The 13414-nt window shown below is 52.5% G+C and overlaps 2 protein-coding genes across 2 annotated transcripts in view; one reads left to right on the top strand and one right to left on the bottom strand.

Moving 5' to 3' along the window:
- Nucleotides 1-2408: 2408 nt before the first annotated feature.
- Nucleotides 2409-9994, bottom strand: LOC112807097 (kallikrein-1-like). Its single transcript, XM_073886553.1, has 5 exons — nt 9949-9994; nt 8840-8996; nt 7279-7559; nt 6988-7124; nt 2409-5190 (listed from the first exon to the last, which is right to left on the bottom strand). Exons 1-5 carry the CDS (start codon nt 9992-9994, stop codon nt 5035-5037), a joined length of 777 nt encoding a protein of 258 aa, XP_073742654.1. The 3' UTR covers nt 2409-5034.
- Nucleotides 5083-13414, top strand: part of KLK15 (kallikrein related peptidase 15) — a 35552-nt gene continuing 27220 nt past the window's right edge. The window contains exon 1 of the mRNA XM_025849749.2: nt 5083-5773. The gene's annotated coding sequence lies outside the window, so the exon portion shown is untranslated. The remainder of the gene's footprint in view (nt 5774-13414) is intronic.

Consider the following 13414-nt stretch of genomic DNA (forward strand, 5'->3'; position numbering starts at 1 on the left):
GAAAGAAAGAAAGAAAGAAAGAAAGAAAGAAAGAAAGAAAGAAAGAAGATATTAGAATGAGCAAGATAAAGGTGAATAAGGACATAGATGATCAATAGGATTAACAAACTCTATTTAATGGTTATATATAGAACACTGCACCCAGTATCTGAAGAATATACAATCTTTCCAAAAGACACATCTACCAGAATGGCTAGAATTAAAAAGAATTGCAACACCGAGTGTTGGTTAACATGTAGAACAGCTATAACTCTCACACATTGCTGAGGGGGTATAAATGGTACAACTGCTTTGGAAAACAGTTTGGCCATTTCCGAGAAAGATGAGCATACATTTACCCCATGGCCAAGAGGTCCACTCCTAGGTATTTTTGTAAGAGCAATGAAAAAGAAAAGACTAGCCAAGAATGCTCATAGAAGCTTTCCTCATAATAGCCAGATTGGAAACAATCCAAATGTCCATACATGGGTGAAAGGACAAACTATGACATATTCATTCAATGGAAAGCTACTCAGTAATAAAAAGAAATGAACTGTTGATAGACCCACCAATGGAGGTGCATCTCAAAATCATTATGCTGAGTGAAAGAAGCCAGACACAAAATATTACACACTGTATGGTTCCTTTTCTATGTGAAATTCTAGAACGGACAAAACTAATCATGGAATGGGAAGGAGGAGTACATGTGGAAGCAGTGGGAAGTGATGTAAGAGAACTTTTCTGAGGTGACAGAAATTTTCTAGAACTTGACAGGAGTGTGGGCTACAGGGGTCATGCATTCATCAAAACTCATTGAACTGTACACTTGACACCTACACGTTGCACAGTATATACCTCAATAAAAAATTATACCTTAATTAAAAAAACTTCATACAACACTTACAAAAAGTGACCAGATACTGAGCTATGAAGCAAATCTTAACAATTCTCAAAGTTGTAATATACCGAGTATGTTGTCTGACCACAAGGTAATTACGCCAGAAATCATGACAAAATGATAATGCAGAAAATCCCCACATGGCTTTTTTTAAAGATTTTTATTTATTTGAGAGAGAGACAGAGAGAGATTACAAGCAGGGAGGAGGGGTAGAGGAGAAGCAGGCTCCCCACTAAGCAGGGAGCCCAGTGCAGGACTCCTGATCCCAGGACCCTGGAATCATGACCTGAGCTGAAGGCAGAAGCTTAACTGACTGAGCCACCCACATGTGTCAATTTTTGAAATACACTTCTAAATAACCCACAGCTCAAAGAAGAAACCATACTGGAAATTATAAAATATTTTGAGTTTCATGACAAGGAAAATACAATGTACTAAAATATAAAATGTAACCACTAAAGAGTAGAAATAGGGTAAATTAAGTCCAAACAAGCAGAAAGGGAAAAACGAAGGGGAAAAAAAAATCCCACAAAATTATACGATCCCCTAAAGGTAGGAAACACAAAAAAAGCAAGATGAACAGTAATTTAAAAGTAAGAGGATATTAATCGTACTAAATATATCAATAATCACAATAAATGGAATTGGTTAAACTCAGATTAGAATGTAAAAGTGTTCTATGCTGTTTATTAGAGACACACCCCAGCTAACGGAAAAGTTGAAAGCAGAAAATGATTTACCAAGAAATATTACCCCTAAGAATAGTAAGGTAGCTTTACTGTTATCAGTCAAATTAGGCATTAATACTAAAACCATTACTAGGCAGAGTGGGTCACTACAAAGTAATAATTCTTCATAAAAAGTTTTATAATAAATATAACTCCAAATTTGAATATACTTAATATAAAAATTGGTAGGAGTACAGGGAGAAATGGAGCAATGCAGCCCACGGAAGTGTGAGATTTCAACACCACTATCATGCAAAGGATTTGGTATCACACAGACCACATTCTCCAGCCACGATGCAAGAAAATTAAAATTCAATATGCACATCAGCATAATACCCATATGCACAGAAGTTAAAATGCAACCACTCATCTGAATAACTCATGATAAAAATTAAATAATAATGGATGAAAAGGTCATCATAATGGAAATTTTTAAAAACTTTGAACTGAACGATAAAAATGTGACATGAAAACTTGTGTGGGGCAGCAGACTTATAGCTTTGAATAATTAGATTAGAAAGAAGAATGGGTGAATGTAAAGGAGCCAAGGTGTTAGACAAAAAAATAGCCAATAAGCCTAACACAAAGGAGACTGAAGTGGGGAGACCTCCAGAAATGAAGATCAGGTGCTAGCTGGAGGTGAGAGCAGCCTGGGGCTCTGGGTCAGAACTCACTCTCAAAGTGCTGCCTTTCCCCAACCCATGCTCTAAACAGCCTGCTGGGGGTCCAGGAGGTGGGTGGGTTGGGGGGTTGTGGACTGGAAGAGAACAGCATTCTGACCCCCCATGGCATGTGTCCACCAGCTGTAGGGGTGGGTGAGCCTGTGGAGAGGAGCTTGTAAGCCTCGCTGTGGCTCCCGGAAGCAGCGGCAGATTGGAACCCAGCCCAGCCCAGATCAAGCCAGGTGAGTGAGTGACAGGCTAGTCCGTGTCCTGCCTCTCTGGCCCCCACATCACCTTCTGGGTCTCTGATGTCTCTGTCTCTCCATCTGTGAGTCTGAGTCTGTATCTCTGGCTTGGTAATTTCTCTCTCTTTCTGTCTTTGCTGTCTCTGTATCCTCCAGATGCAGCATCCGTCAGCTCTCCTGTCCTGCTCTCTGTCTCCATCACCTGATTTGTCCCTCCTCTGACACCCTTGCCTTATCTTTCTTTCTTTTTTTTTTAAGATTTTATTCGCTTATTTGTCAGAGAGAGAGAGAGAGCACAAGCAGGGGGAGCGGCAGACAGAGGGAGAAGTAGACTCCCTACTGAGCAAGAAGCCCTATGTGGGACTCAATCCCAGGACCCTGGGATCACAACAACCTGAGCCGAAGGCAGACCGACTCCGCTGCCCAGGCCGCCCGCCTTATCTTTCTCTTTCTCTCTGAATCTCCATGTTTCTGAACCTCACTGTGTTTCTCTTTCTTTGATTTGTGTGTGTGTGTGTGTGTGTGTGTGTGTGTGTGTGTGTGTGTGTGTGTGTCACTGTCACGCCATCTTCCCTGTTCGGAATTGTTGCTGACACTTTCTCTCTGTTTTCCTCCCGGCTGTCTCGCATTCCTGTCTCTGTGTCTCTAGGCTTCACGTCTCAGGGCTAAAGTCTCAGGGCCCAGGATGAGGTGCCCTTCCTACTGCCCTTCCCCACCCAGAGATCTCTTGGGAGACAGTGGAAGAACAGAGCGAGGTGGGGGGCGGACAGACCTGAGCTAACGGCCTCACACTCACCTGAGGACTCGGTGGAGCCTGAGACTTCCCCCACGACTCTTGCATGCGCAGAGAGGCCCCATGTGGGGGAGGGAAGGCGTGTGAATGTGAGATGCTGTGTGCACCCAGGCAGGTTTTGCAACTGTTGTGTCTGAGGGTGGGGAGAGGCGAGGTGTGTGTAGGGAGAGAGGTGCAGAAAAGGGGTCCCAACATATAGCTTTCTTGACTGAAGACTGTGTCCAGGCCTCACCTTCCTGAACCTTCCTGGGTCCTGACCCCGCCCCCTGAGCCCTGGTTCCTCCCCTTTGTGCTCTGACCCCGCCTCTAGGAGTCCAGGCCAGGGCCCGGCCAAAGCCCCATCACTAAGGGCATGGAGTGCGGACCCCCCTGGAAGATGGCCAGGTTGCAGGAAGAGGGACTCCGCTTCATCCCCTGCGGGTGCTCTTGAAGCGGAGTGTAGGGCTTGGGGCGGGGCCTGAATTGGGAGCGGGGCTGTGCCGAGGCGGGGCTTCGTCTCTGGGGTGGGACCTGAGTAGAAGAGGGAGGGCTCTTCCTCAGTTCCCGAAAGGGTTCCGGGTGGAAGTTGGAGAGGGGTTGAGACGGGATGGGTTTGCTACAGAATTGCTTGTAGATGGAACTGAGATGGGGCTGACGTTCAGGTGGGAGCGCAGATGAGGGGGAGGCTGCCAGGGCACTGACGTGCTCATCCACAGCAACTACAACTTCCGACTGGGTCCGGACAACCTTGGCGGGGACCGAGGGCCCCGCGGCCAGGACCTCATGCTCACCAATCCGAGCTCAGCAACTGCAGAACCGGACTGGGTCAGCACCAGCAGCATCACCACTGGTGTCCGGCTGGCACTTACATCCCCAGTGAGCTTTTCAGTCACTGTCCCTGCCCATGTGCCCCGGGGGGTGGGGGGTGGGGGTGTTGTCCCTAACAGCTCTGTCCCCAGTCCGCGTCTCCGAGCCTGGATCCTGACCCTAGGCGACAGCCCAAGCTTCCTGCAGTGGTGTCTGAGGAGGCCTGCCACGCAGTTCCCTCTAGATTCACTCTCTTTTGGGGCCTAATGGGCAGGGGGCCGAAGTAACTGTATTCCTTGGCTCATGGACCGTTGACTCAGCGTCCATAACTGATCCCTCCACTGTGTTTAAATTCAATTCATTGACTCAAGCCCTTGACTAATAACTAATGATTCCTTCTCATACCCATAATCCACTCCCACGCCCCACAGGCACCCCTTCTGGCGTCTTCACTGGGCATCTGTTACTTGACTGCACTCTACAGAACGAGTATCCTGGGCGCATAGTGTAATTTATGTAAGGTTGTTATGCTCCATGACTCATTGTGTGTTCACACTCTTTCACTCATGGCTGTGCTTAAACTCCATCCTTGGTGCGCCTGCATGTGCTTTGTACTTCTGACTCTGCTCAGTGCACGTGGGGAGCATCTACCACAAGTCACTGTCCGCCCTTCCAGGGTGGACACCCATCTCTCCCACAAGAACATGGCCACCCCTGCCTTAAGTGTGTCTCTGTAGAACCTGTGTGAGAAGCTGTCCCCTGGAGGTGGGGGGGGGGGCCCAATTTGAAAGCCACTGGTCTTCCCCGTCTCTACCCCTGACTCCACACTTTAGGACACAGGCCGGGTGGGTCCCTAACTTCCACATCTAGAAAGGACAAATGACGCCAGAATTTGTCTGCTGTGTATTCTATTTCAGTAAGGGGAGGGGAAGGTCAGAGGCATTCAGCTGTTGACCAACATGGTCTTTTTGATCCATTTCAGGTAGGGAATCAGTTTGGTGTAGACAGCAGGCATACTGGGGCTGCCACATGGGATGTGGCCCCCGGCTGGGATGCCCTGAAGCACACCGTCGCAGATCAGTGGGCCCCCCAAGTCACCCTGCAGCACAAAAGGGGGAGGAAAAGGAAGGTCAGCAAGGCCTCAGGTTCTGCCTGCCAGCGGAGCGCCAGCTCTAACACCTGGGCTCACAGAGCGCAGACAGCAACAACCCAGGTCTGGGAAAAAAATCACAGTTCTCTCCAGAGTCCACTTCCAGAGGACCAGTGGGCTTCCAGCACGGAGCACAGAGAGGACAGCAGCTCAAGTCCTGGTCAATGGGGAGAAGCCTGCAAGGTCTGCTTTCTGCGTGGGGCAGGGGTGGGGGTCCAGAATAGTCCCAGCGGACAGGTCAGCAGGGAAAAGACGTGGGATCCATCTACCAGACCCTCCGAACTTCAGGGCTCATCTCTGATGTCACCTCTCCCAAATAGCTTTCTCTGACTGGATACTCCTCTGCAAGGCCCATGAGCAGAGAGGGGCAAGGTCAGTTCTGAGGTTAGAATGACCCACTGCGGCAGGACAGAGATGAGACAGAGGGACAGAATGAGGGCCAGAGGCCTGTGAAGAAGGCTGAGGTGAGGGTCCCGGTCTGAACAAGGACAAACCGGGGTTGAGCTAGGCAACAGACATGAGGGGACAGTAGGTGAGTCGGTGGGGGTGGGCAGGAGGGGCCAGGCTTGGGGTCGGATGGGTCGGGGGAGGGGCAGTTAGGAGGGGGCGACTTCCAGACCCAAGGGTGGAGGAGGACCGGGCTTGGGGAAGAACGGTGGGCTCAAGTGGGCCTTGGGGAGGTGAAAGCCTGGGGTGCCACCTGCGTGGTGTGTGTGTGGGATATTGTGAGTGTAGACGTCTCCCTGGAGCTGCTCAGCCGAGAGACGAAGGCCAAAGTTTGGCTCATTCTAGGTCCTGTCTGCCCCTCTCTTCACTCCCGGTCGCTCAGCAAACCCCGTGGGCTCCCTTTAGAGGTATCAGAAGTGGACCTCTTCGCCCTCCCTGACTCCACCCTGGCCACCCCTGTCCTCACTGCACACCAGGCCCTCCCCGCCCCCCTTCACCCTTGTGGCCTGACCCCACACGGATGCCTGAGGGACCTGGGAACACCCAACTCAGGCCCCGTTCTGCTTCTGCTCAGCATTGCCCACAGCCCCCGGGCCCCTCAGAGGAGTGGAAGTTCCCTCCCTGTGGCCCCAGGTGAGGCCCCACGGGATGGGCCCCTTTCTTCCCTCTGCCGTCACCTCCCGCCCTCTCCCCTTGCTCCCTGGGCTCCATCCACGCTGGCCTCGCTGACACCCTCACACACACCAGGCCCACTTCCCCCGGGGCCTCTGCACCTGCTCTCCCTCTGCTCTTTCCCCACGTTCCGCTGGGCTCAGCCTCACCTGCTGCAGGGGTCTGCTCGATCCCACCTCCTCCCTCAGCACACCGGCTGTCTCCCCCGGCTCCACAGTGTCTCCTTCTGCCCCACGGCACCAGCACCTCCTAACAGGCGCTGTCACTTCTGTGTCATGTTCACTGTTTCTGTCTGTGCCGCTCACGCGGGGGGGGGGGGTTCTGGGGGGGGGGCTTCTCTCTATCTGGTCACTGCTGTCTTCCCAGGGGCTAGGTTGGTGTTGGGCACGCAGCAGATGCTCAGTAAGTACGTGCTGCGCGGAGGAAGGGCTGGATTGTGATGTGGGAGCCTGAGGTGCAGGTGGTACCTGGATGGGGGTGTGGGACAGGGCAAGGCCTGAGGCACTGGGGGGCGGCTCTACAGCTGGGCAGCAGTGGGACTGATGCCTGGTTAACCCTCACACCCCCGCCCTGAATCTGGGTCCCCTCCCCCAGGCCAGGTGGCTGAGGGGGGAGAGGTTGGCTCACCGGGCAGGTGTCACTGTTGCCCTCCAAGTCCCCAGCGCACAACATATGATCTGTCACCTCCTGGGAATGGGCTTTGGCACATACATCATTGGGCAGGAGTTTGAGGTCCACACACTGGAGATTGCCTTGGTATGTGTCTAGGACCAAGAGGGGGAAAGGGTGTGGCCAGACCCTAGGTGCCTCCTCAGCCCCTCCTCCCTCAGACCCCGAGTTCGGTCCCCAGCCCCCTCCTCCCTATACCCAAGTGTCTGGGCTCCAGGCTGCACGGTCTGGCCCCCGGCGTGCACTTACCTGGTTCAGGGCTGCCCCAGCCAGAGACATAGCAGGTGCTCCCCAGTTGGGGTTCCTGGGTGGGCAGGTCCAGGACTCCCACAGTATCCGTTTTCTGGGCGGGCTGTGCCAGGCGCAGCAGCATGAGGTCATGGCTATAGTCCTCTCCGGGGAGCTGGGTATGGTTCTTCAGGAGACTCAGGTTGAATTCAGGGTGTGGGAAGCTATCACTGACCTGGACAAACTGGGCTGTGTCTTCATGCTCGAACAGGTTGTGGCGACCCAGCCAGAGCTGGTAATTGCTGGGGAGAGAGGGGGCCCCAGGGAATGAGGAGAGAGGAGGCCGAAAGGGAAATGGGGCCAGGGAGGGTCCCGAAGACAGAGAGAAACAAGGAGTAACCTTGGAGGGAGAGAGAGAGAGAGCCTGCAGGAAGGAATTAGTCACGGAAAAATAGAGACCTTGGGAAAACAAAAGATTGTGACAGCATGAAAGGCAGATCCAGAGACAAAGAGAAACAGTGAAAAAGAGAGAGCTTGAAACAGAAGGAGCAAGGCAGAGGGTAGAACAGGGAGCCAGAAGGAGCACAAAGGGGGCAGGAGAGGAAGCGAAAAGGCGGCGACCCCGAGAAAAGGTCCCTGGAAAGAAGCAAGAACAGACCGGAAGAAGGAGCAACAGATCCAGTGAGACAGGGACAGGAAGCAAGGGCAGAGGGTGGGATACAGATGGGGGGGGCAGCCTGAGAGAAAACAGGGAGGGAGGACCCCGAGGAGCGCGGAGGGGCCTGGGGTCAGCTCAGCTGCAGCTGGGGCTGTGGGGCTGGCTCCCCAGCAGCGGGTGGGCGGACCTGCAGCCCACGTTTGGCATCCCCCTCCCTCCCATGACCTCCTCCACACCCCCTTCACCCCCAGACTGTCTCCTCTTCCTGTCGTCCTCCACCCCCCTTACTACTCCCCCCCCACTGCCCCCTTCCTCCTCCTCCTTCTCTTCCTCCTCCTCCTTCCTCCAGGAGCCCCCACCAGGCTCCAGCTGAAACCAGCCCTCCGCTGTGTCCCCTGCGGTGCTTCACTGTCCTGGAGGGAGGGGCTGGGCACATGAGAAGCCCCCTCACACACACATCTCAGGATAATCCCTTCCTTTTCTCTGGGGGTCCCCCTCAGTCTCGTCCTGGGGGTGCTCAGCAGCGATGGGGGAGAGAGTGAGGCAGAGAAATGGAGGGTGAGACCTACAGTGACAGGGAGGCAGCAGAGGGACCCGGAGGTGGACAGACACACGGAGACACACAGAGACACTGAGACCAAACAGAGAGAGACAGGTATAAATCATACTCAGATAGACAGACACACAACACAGCCACTTACTGAGAGACACAGAGACACAGTTACAGGGAGAGACAGAGACACGGGCTGCCATGGGAGGGCTTCCCTGGGGTTGTCCCTGCCACTGTCCATGGGACCCAGCCCAGTACCATCTGTTTCCCTCAGTCCCCCAGCCTCCCCTGAAGTGAACCCAGGGTCGGTGCCCAGTTGTTTATTCCCGTGGGAGCACAGACGCGCCCTCCCCCCATGCCCTGCCCCCACTCACTCGTGTATGCAGTGGGCAGCTGTGAGCACCCACTGCGGGTGCACCAGGACGCCTTCGCACTTGATACTGCTGAAATTGTACACAAGCGACAGCCAGGGTGGGAAATTCTTACACTCTGAGCCTCTGCTGATTGGGCACTGGATGGGAGGCACAGCACCTGCAGAGGGGTGCTGGGTCAGGGCAGCTGGGAGGTGGCAGTGGGGCCGGGAGGACCTAGGCTAGGAGAGGTACAAGGGCACAGAAGAGCAGAGCTGGGGGTCTGGGGAGATGGGCAAGGGGTATGGAAAGAGTCTGGAATTCTCCTGCAGTCTCTTGATTAGGTTTGTGATGGGTCCTGCCTGGGGAGACATTCTGCTGAAATAGACCCCACCCCAGGAATCAGGTAGGAGAGAACAAGGCAACATCTGGAGCAACTGGTGGTGTGGATACCAGGCGTCCCGCAGTGATTTGGAGTTCCTGGACTGGGGGACAAATGGCTTTGGTGGAGATGTTGGCTCAGAGAAGAGGAAGGGGTATAGAAACAAGCATTAGGGACTTCAGAGGAGAGGGTCATTGACTGGAAGGAAAGAATTTGGGGGTCTTTAAGGGGTCTCGGGCTTAGATATCTTCTATGCCTGAGGTGGCATTTGAGGTTCTGAGAAGGTTTCAGTGTTTAGGGGATGGGGCTGAGAGATGACAGCTGGATGGGAAAGGTCACCCGGGGGCTCAGGAGCCAGAGCACTGGACCCTGGAGAATTAGGAGGTAGGACAGGAGGATCAGGGTCCCTGGGTCCAGTGAGGAGGGGATGAGCTGGGGAACCCCAAAGAGAGAGACAGAGATGGCCCCAGGCTGTGTCTGTCTGGAAACTGCCTGGGGGTCACTGGGAGGAAGCAGGTACCCAGTGTGGCAGTGAGGACTGTAAGGAAGATGGCTGGGTGAAGAGCTAAAGAAGGTTTTGTGGTGGGGGTGGGCGAGGTAGGAAGAGACTGGGTACCCTGCCTGGGCTGGACTGCGGCCTGGAGGAATAGGGCTGCACAGATGGGGAGAAGGGATGGCCTCGTGGGGGCGGCAGGGTCAGAGCACCATGAGAGTCAGGCCCCTCTCCCTCTCTCGGATCCCCTCTACTCACCAGTCCACCCCAGGGACATTGCCAGGCACAGGACCAGGAACCACATGGTGACAGAGTGTCCAGGAGCTGACACAGAGTGAACTAGGAGCTGGGGAGCAACCCTTGGGAGCCTTTAAAGCCTACATCCCCCATGGCCACGCCCCTGATCTGCTGCCACCAAGAAGCTGGCCAAGGCCTGGCCCTGCTTCTGGGTGTGGACAGTCCCCCCCCGCCCAGGGCTATGGGAGGGATGGAAGAGCAAGCACTTGTTGTTCTTAGGCCCTTAATCATGCTGGATCTATTCCGGGGTCTGAGGCCAAATGGGCCAGGGCCTACAGCTCTGTTGCCTTGCTCTTGGTGATACAGGCAGTGAGGGGAAGCCCAAGAATGACAGAATCAACAGCTCTGGAGAATCAGGATGCCTATTACAAAGCCTCCAATGCCTACACTCCAAGAGAGATTTCATACCCCAGAGCCCATCGGACCCTCAAATATGTGCACTATGTCCCTGAAGCTCTCTGATCGCTGCACCTCCCTGAGCCAAGATGCCTGTCCCCCAACTTCCAACATCCCTGAAATACGTGAGCTTGGCTTTCAGAACTCCGAGATTCCTATATTTCCAGATGCAGGAATGAGTTCCCCTACTATAATGTTCCCATCAAAATGAATTCTTGCGGTGCCAGAATTCCACAAGCCCAGCACTAGTGGACCCAGAGATATGAAATTCCAAAGGTATCCTGGAGCGAGTCTCCTAGCATCCTCAAATCCAATGTTCTCCAAAAATGCAGGGGTCCTGACATAGAGCCTCTCCCAACTCCTCATTCCTCAACCGGGACATGTGATGACCAGGAAACTCAGATGACCTGCCCTTCCAGGTCAAGAGAATCCTCAACAAATCCAGTGGCCCCACTCCAATGAACATTTAGATCTCAGGGGCCTTGTTAATGGACCTCAGGATTAAGTGGCATTGAGTATCACGTTTTGGACTCCCAGAAGAGATTCAAGAACTAGAGCTTTCGGGCCTCCAATGTTGACCTACAACGTGTCCTACATGCTGTAGACAGAATGTCTGCGTTCCCCCCAAATTCATATGTTGAACTCCTCTCCCCAATGTGATGTTTTAAGGGGATGGGGCCTTTGGGAAGTGATTATGTCACAAAGATGGAGCTCTCATGAATGGAAGGAGTGCACTTAAAAGGGATCCCTTGCCCCTTCTGCCATGTTAAGACACAGAGAAAAGAAAGCCATCTATGAACCAGGAAGGGGGCTCTCACCTGTGGGAAACATGTGGGTCCAGCCCCTCTCATGTCAAGCACTTGATCAAATCTTTCCCCTCTCTGAGCTGAGCAACATGAGAAGCTCCCAACATAGGAAGTGAGAGAAGTGCTCACAGACACTCACAGGTGAAGACCATAAAGGCTGGGGTATAAGAATACATTCAGTCAGTGATCTGACCTCCCCTACACACAGATCAGTGTCACCCTGTGGAAGAAATGTGCCTCAGCGTGAGTGAGGAACCCCTGGATACAGTGCCCAATCCCCATTCTAATCCACATACACAACCTCAACCAAAACCCAGTACAACCCAACCCAATCAACCCAAACCCCAACCCCACACATGTCCAACCCAAGGCATTCAGGTGTGGACCCAGTGGATCAGACTCCATTGCAACACCTGGACATAGAGCTGGACATTGAAGATGACAGAGACATAGCTGGAGATACAGGCTTCAGGACGGGACATATTTATCCATCTCTACATCAGCCCTCAAGTCAGATGCTTGATGTTCAAGGTCTCTCACTGCATTTCACATATGATGACAAGGTTCACAAGTACAGGCAAATAGGAGACAGGTAAGGCCTTACACACTTGCCACACACACACAGCTGCATTGTGCACAAGTACCAAACAGGCAGATTTCAAGGTCAAAGAACTATGAACCTCTACACTGGGAAACATAGATAACCCCTCAAGGTTAAGCCATATATACACACACACAAACAGGAGCCAACACTAGGGCAGGATTTGACACAGATCCCACAGATCAAATGACCACACTCTTCCCACTGTTGTTGGGAATTGGACTGGAACTCTGGTGAGCAGAGAGCATGTGGTTGTGGTGGAGGAAGAGCATGAGGAAAACTGAGTGATGTTACCTTTCCCTTTCTTGGGGGGAAAGGTAGAGGGTGAGTCTGGACTCATGTTGTTAGAAATTCTCCATGGGCATGTCACATGTCTTCAGAGCAAAGGAATTAATACATTTTACACTCTGGACTGTCTTCCAAGATGTTTGTCTATCATGCAGCCTTTCAAGATGGTATCTCCCTCAGAGAAAGTTTGTTTACTGTCCATGATTTAATAAAAGATAATATTTGTTTACTGCCAAGGACAATAAAAATTACATGTCCCTCCAGAGCAATTTTGTTTGCAACCCAGAATTATAAAGATCATATCTCAGCCAGAGACTAACTTTGGGCAAATTTGCCAGCAGCCCCCTTATAAGATTAAAGATTCCTAAGCTCAGATCCTCAGCTATGGCACAAGCCACTGTGTGCACCGAATCCCCCTACGCTCCTCTGATCACCTGGCCTTGGGGAGCCAGGTGAACTGGTGTGGATAGAAAGCCTACACTGCCTGCTGTGCCATGAGTAGTAAAATCCTGCCTCTGACCCAGGATCTGGTGTGTTCTGCCAGTACCCATGAAACTGGCCAGCTAACATTGTTTGCAAGGTGATAAAATCTTAGACTCTTCAGAGTTCTTGACAAATAGCTAGGCACTGAGGCAACAGCTGGCCAGACGGAGCTGACGGTGGGCAGGGGACCCGCTGGGCTCAGCCACATGGTGGAGGACAGACCAGAACTGGGCTGAAGTCTGGGGGAGAGGTGTAAGCTGGATCCTTCTCCCCTATGGATCCCTCCAGACACAAAGTCACCCCACCTGCTCCTTGAGAAACCTCCTTTTACCACTCGTGCCCCCCCCCCCCCGTCCGCCCAACACACTCTTCCTCTTGGGCTCTCCCTCCGGGGAGAGTATACTGTTCCCTGAGGCACCAGGACTGACCCCAGGTGCCTCACAGCTGCATTGTTCCGACATGAGCACTGCATACTTGCTCCCTGGATCTTCTCCATCCCCTAGACCCTGGGTCAGATCACATCTCTATTTGGACCCTTTCCACATTATCTTCCCTTTCTTCGGGGACTTCCCATATATCTCCTTTCAAACTGCCAGATGCTCTTCTTTCCCAGCCATGCCTTCATTTTAACAGCAGACACCAGGATGGCTGGGAACTCATTTTGCATTGTAATTCAGCCACTCAGAGGGTAAGACTCTAGGTTTGGATTTCAGAAATCTCAGCTCTGTGGCTATAAAAGGTAAATAGTTCTTTCAGGGCAGACATAGAATGGTGAACACCACCAGGAGCAGTTTGCTTGCAGTTCCTAAAGCCAGAAATACACCATACACCAGAAATACATCTTACCTCGCGG

This window comes from Callorhinus ursinus, unplaced genomic scaffold (assembly GCF_003265705.2).
Source record: "Callorhinus ursinus isolate GAN/ISIS: 27379988/994484 unplaced genomic scaffold, GSC_fseal_2.0 scaffold71, whole genome shotgun sequence".
NCBI lineage: Eukaryota > Metazoa > Chordata > Mammalia > Carnivora > Otariidae > Callorhinus > Callorhinus ursinus.

What these genes read in the sequence shown, in the direction of transcription:
- LOC112807097 (XM_073886553.1), bottom strand. Translation starts at nt 9,994, where the DNA reads ATGTGGTTCCTGGTCCTGTGCCTGGCAATGTCCCTGGGGTGGACTG. An exon ending in GCTGCCCACTGCATACACGA is followed by an intron (nt 7,560 to 8,839) that starts GTGAGTGGGGGC and finishes CTCTCTCCCCAG; the next exon opens with CAATTACCAGCTCTGGCTGG. An exon ending in GCAACAGTGACACCTGCCCG is followed by an intron (nt 5,191 to 6,987) that starts GTGAGCCAACCT and finishes TTTGTGCTGCAG; the next exon opens with GGTGACTTGGGGGGCCCACT.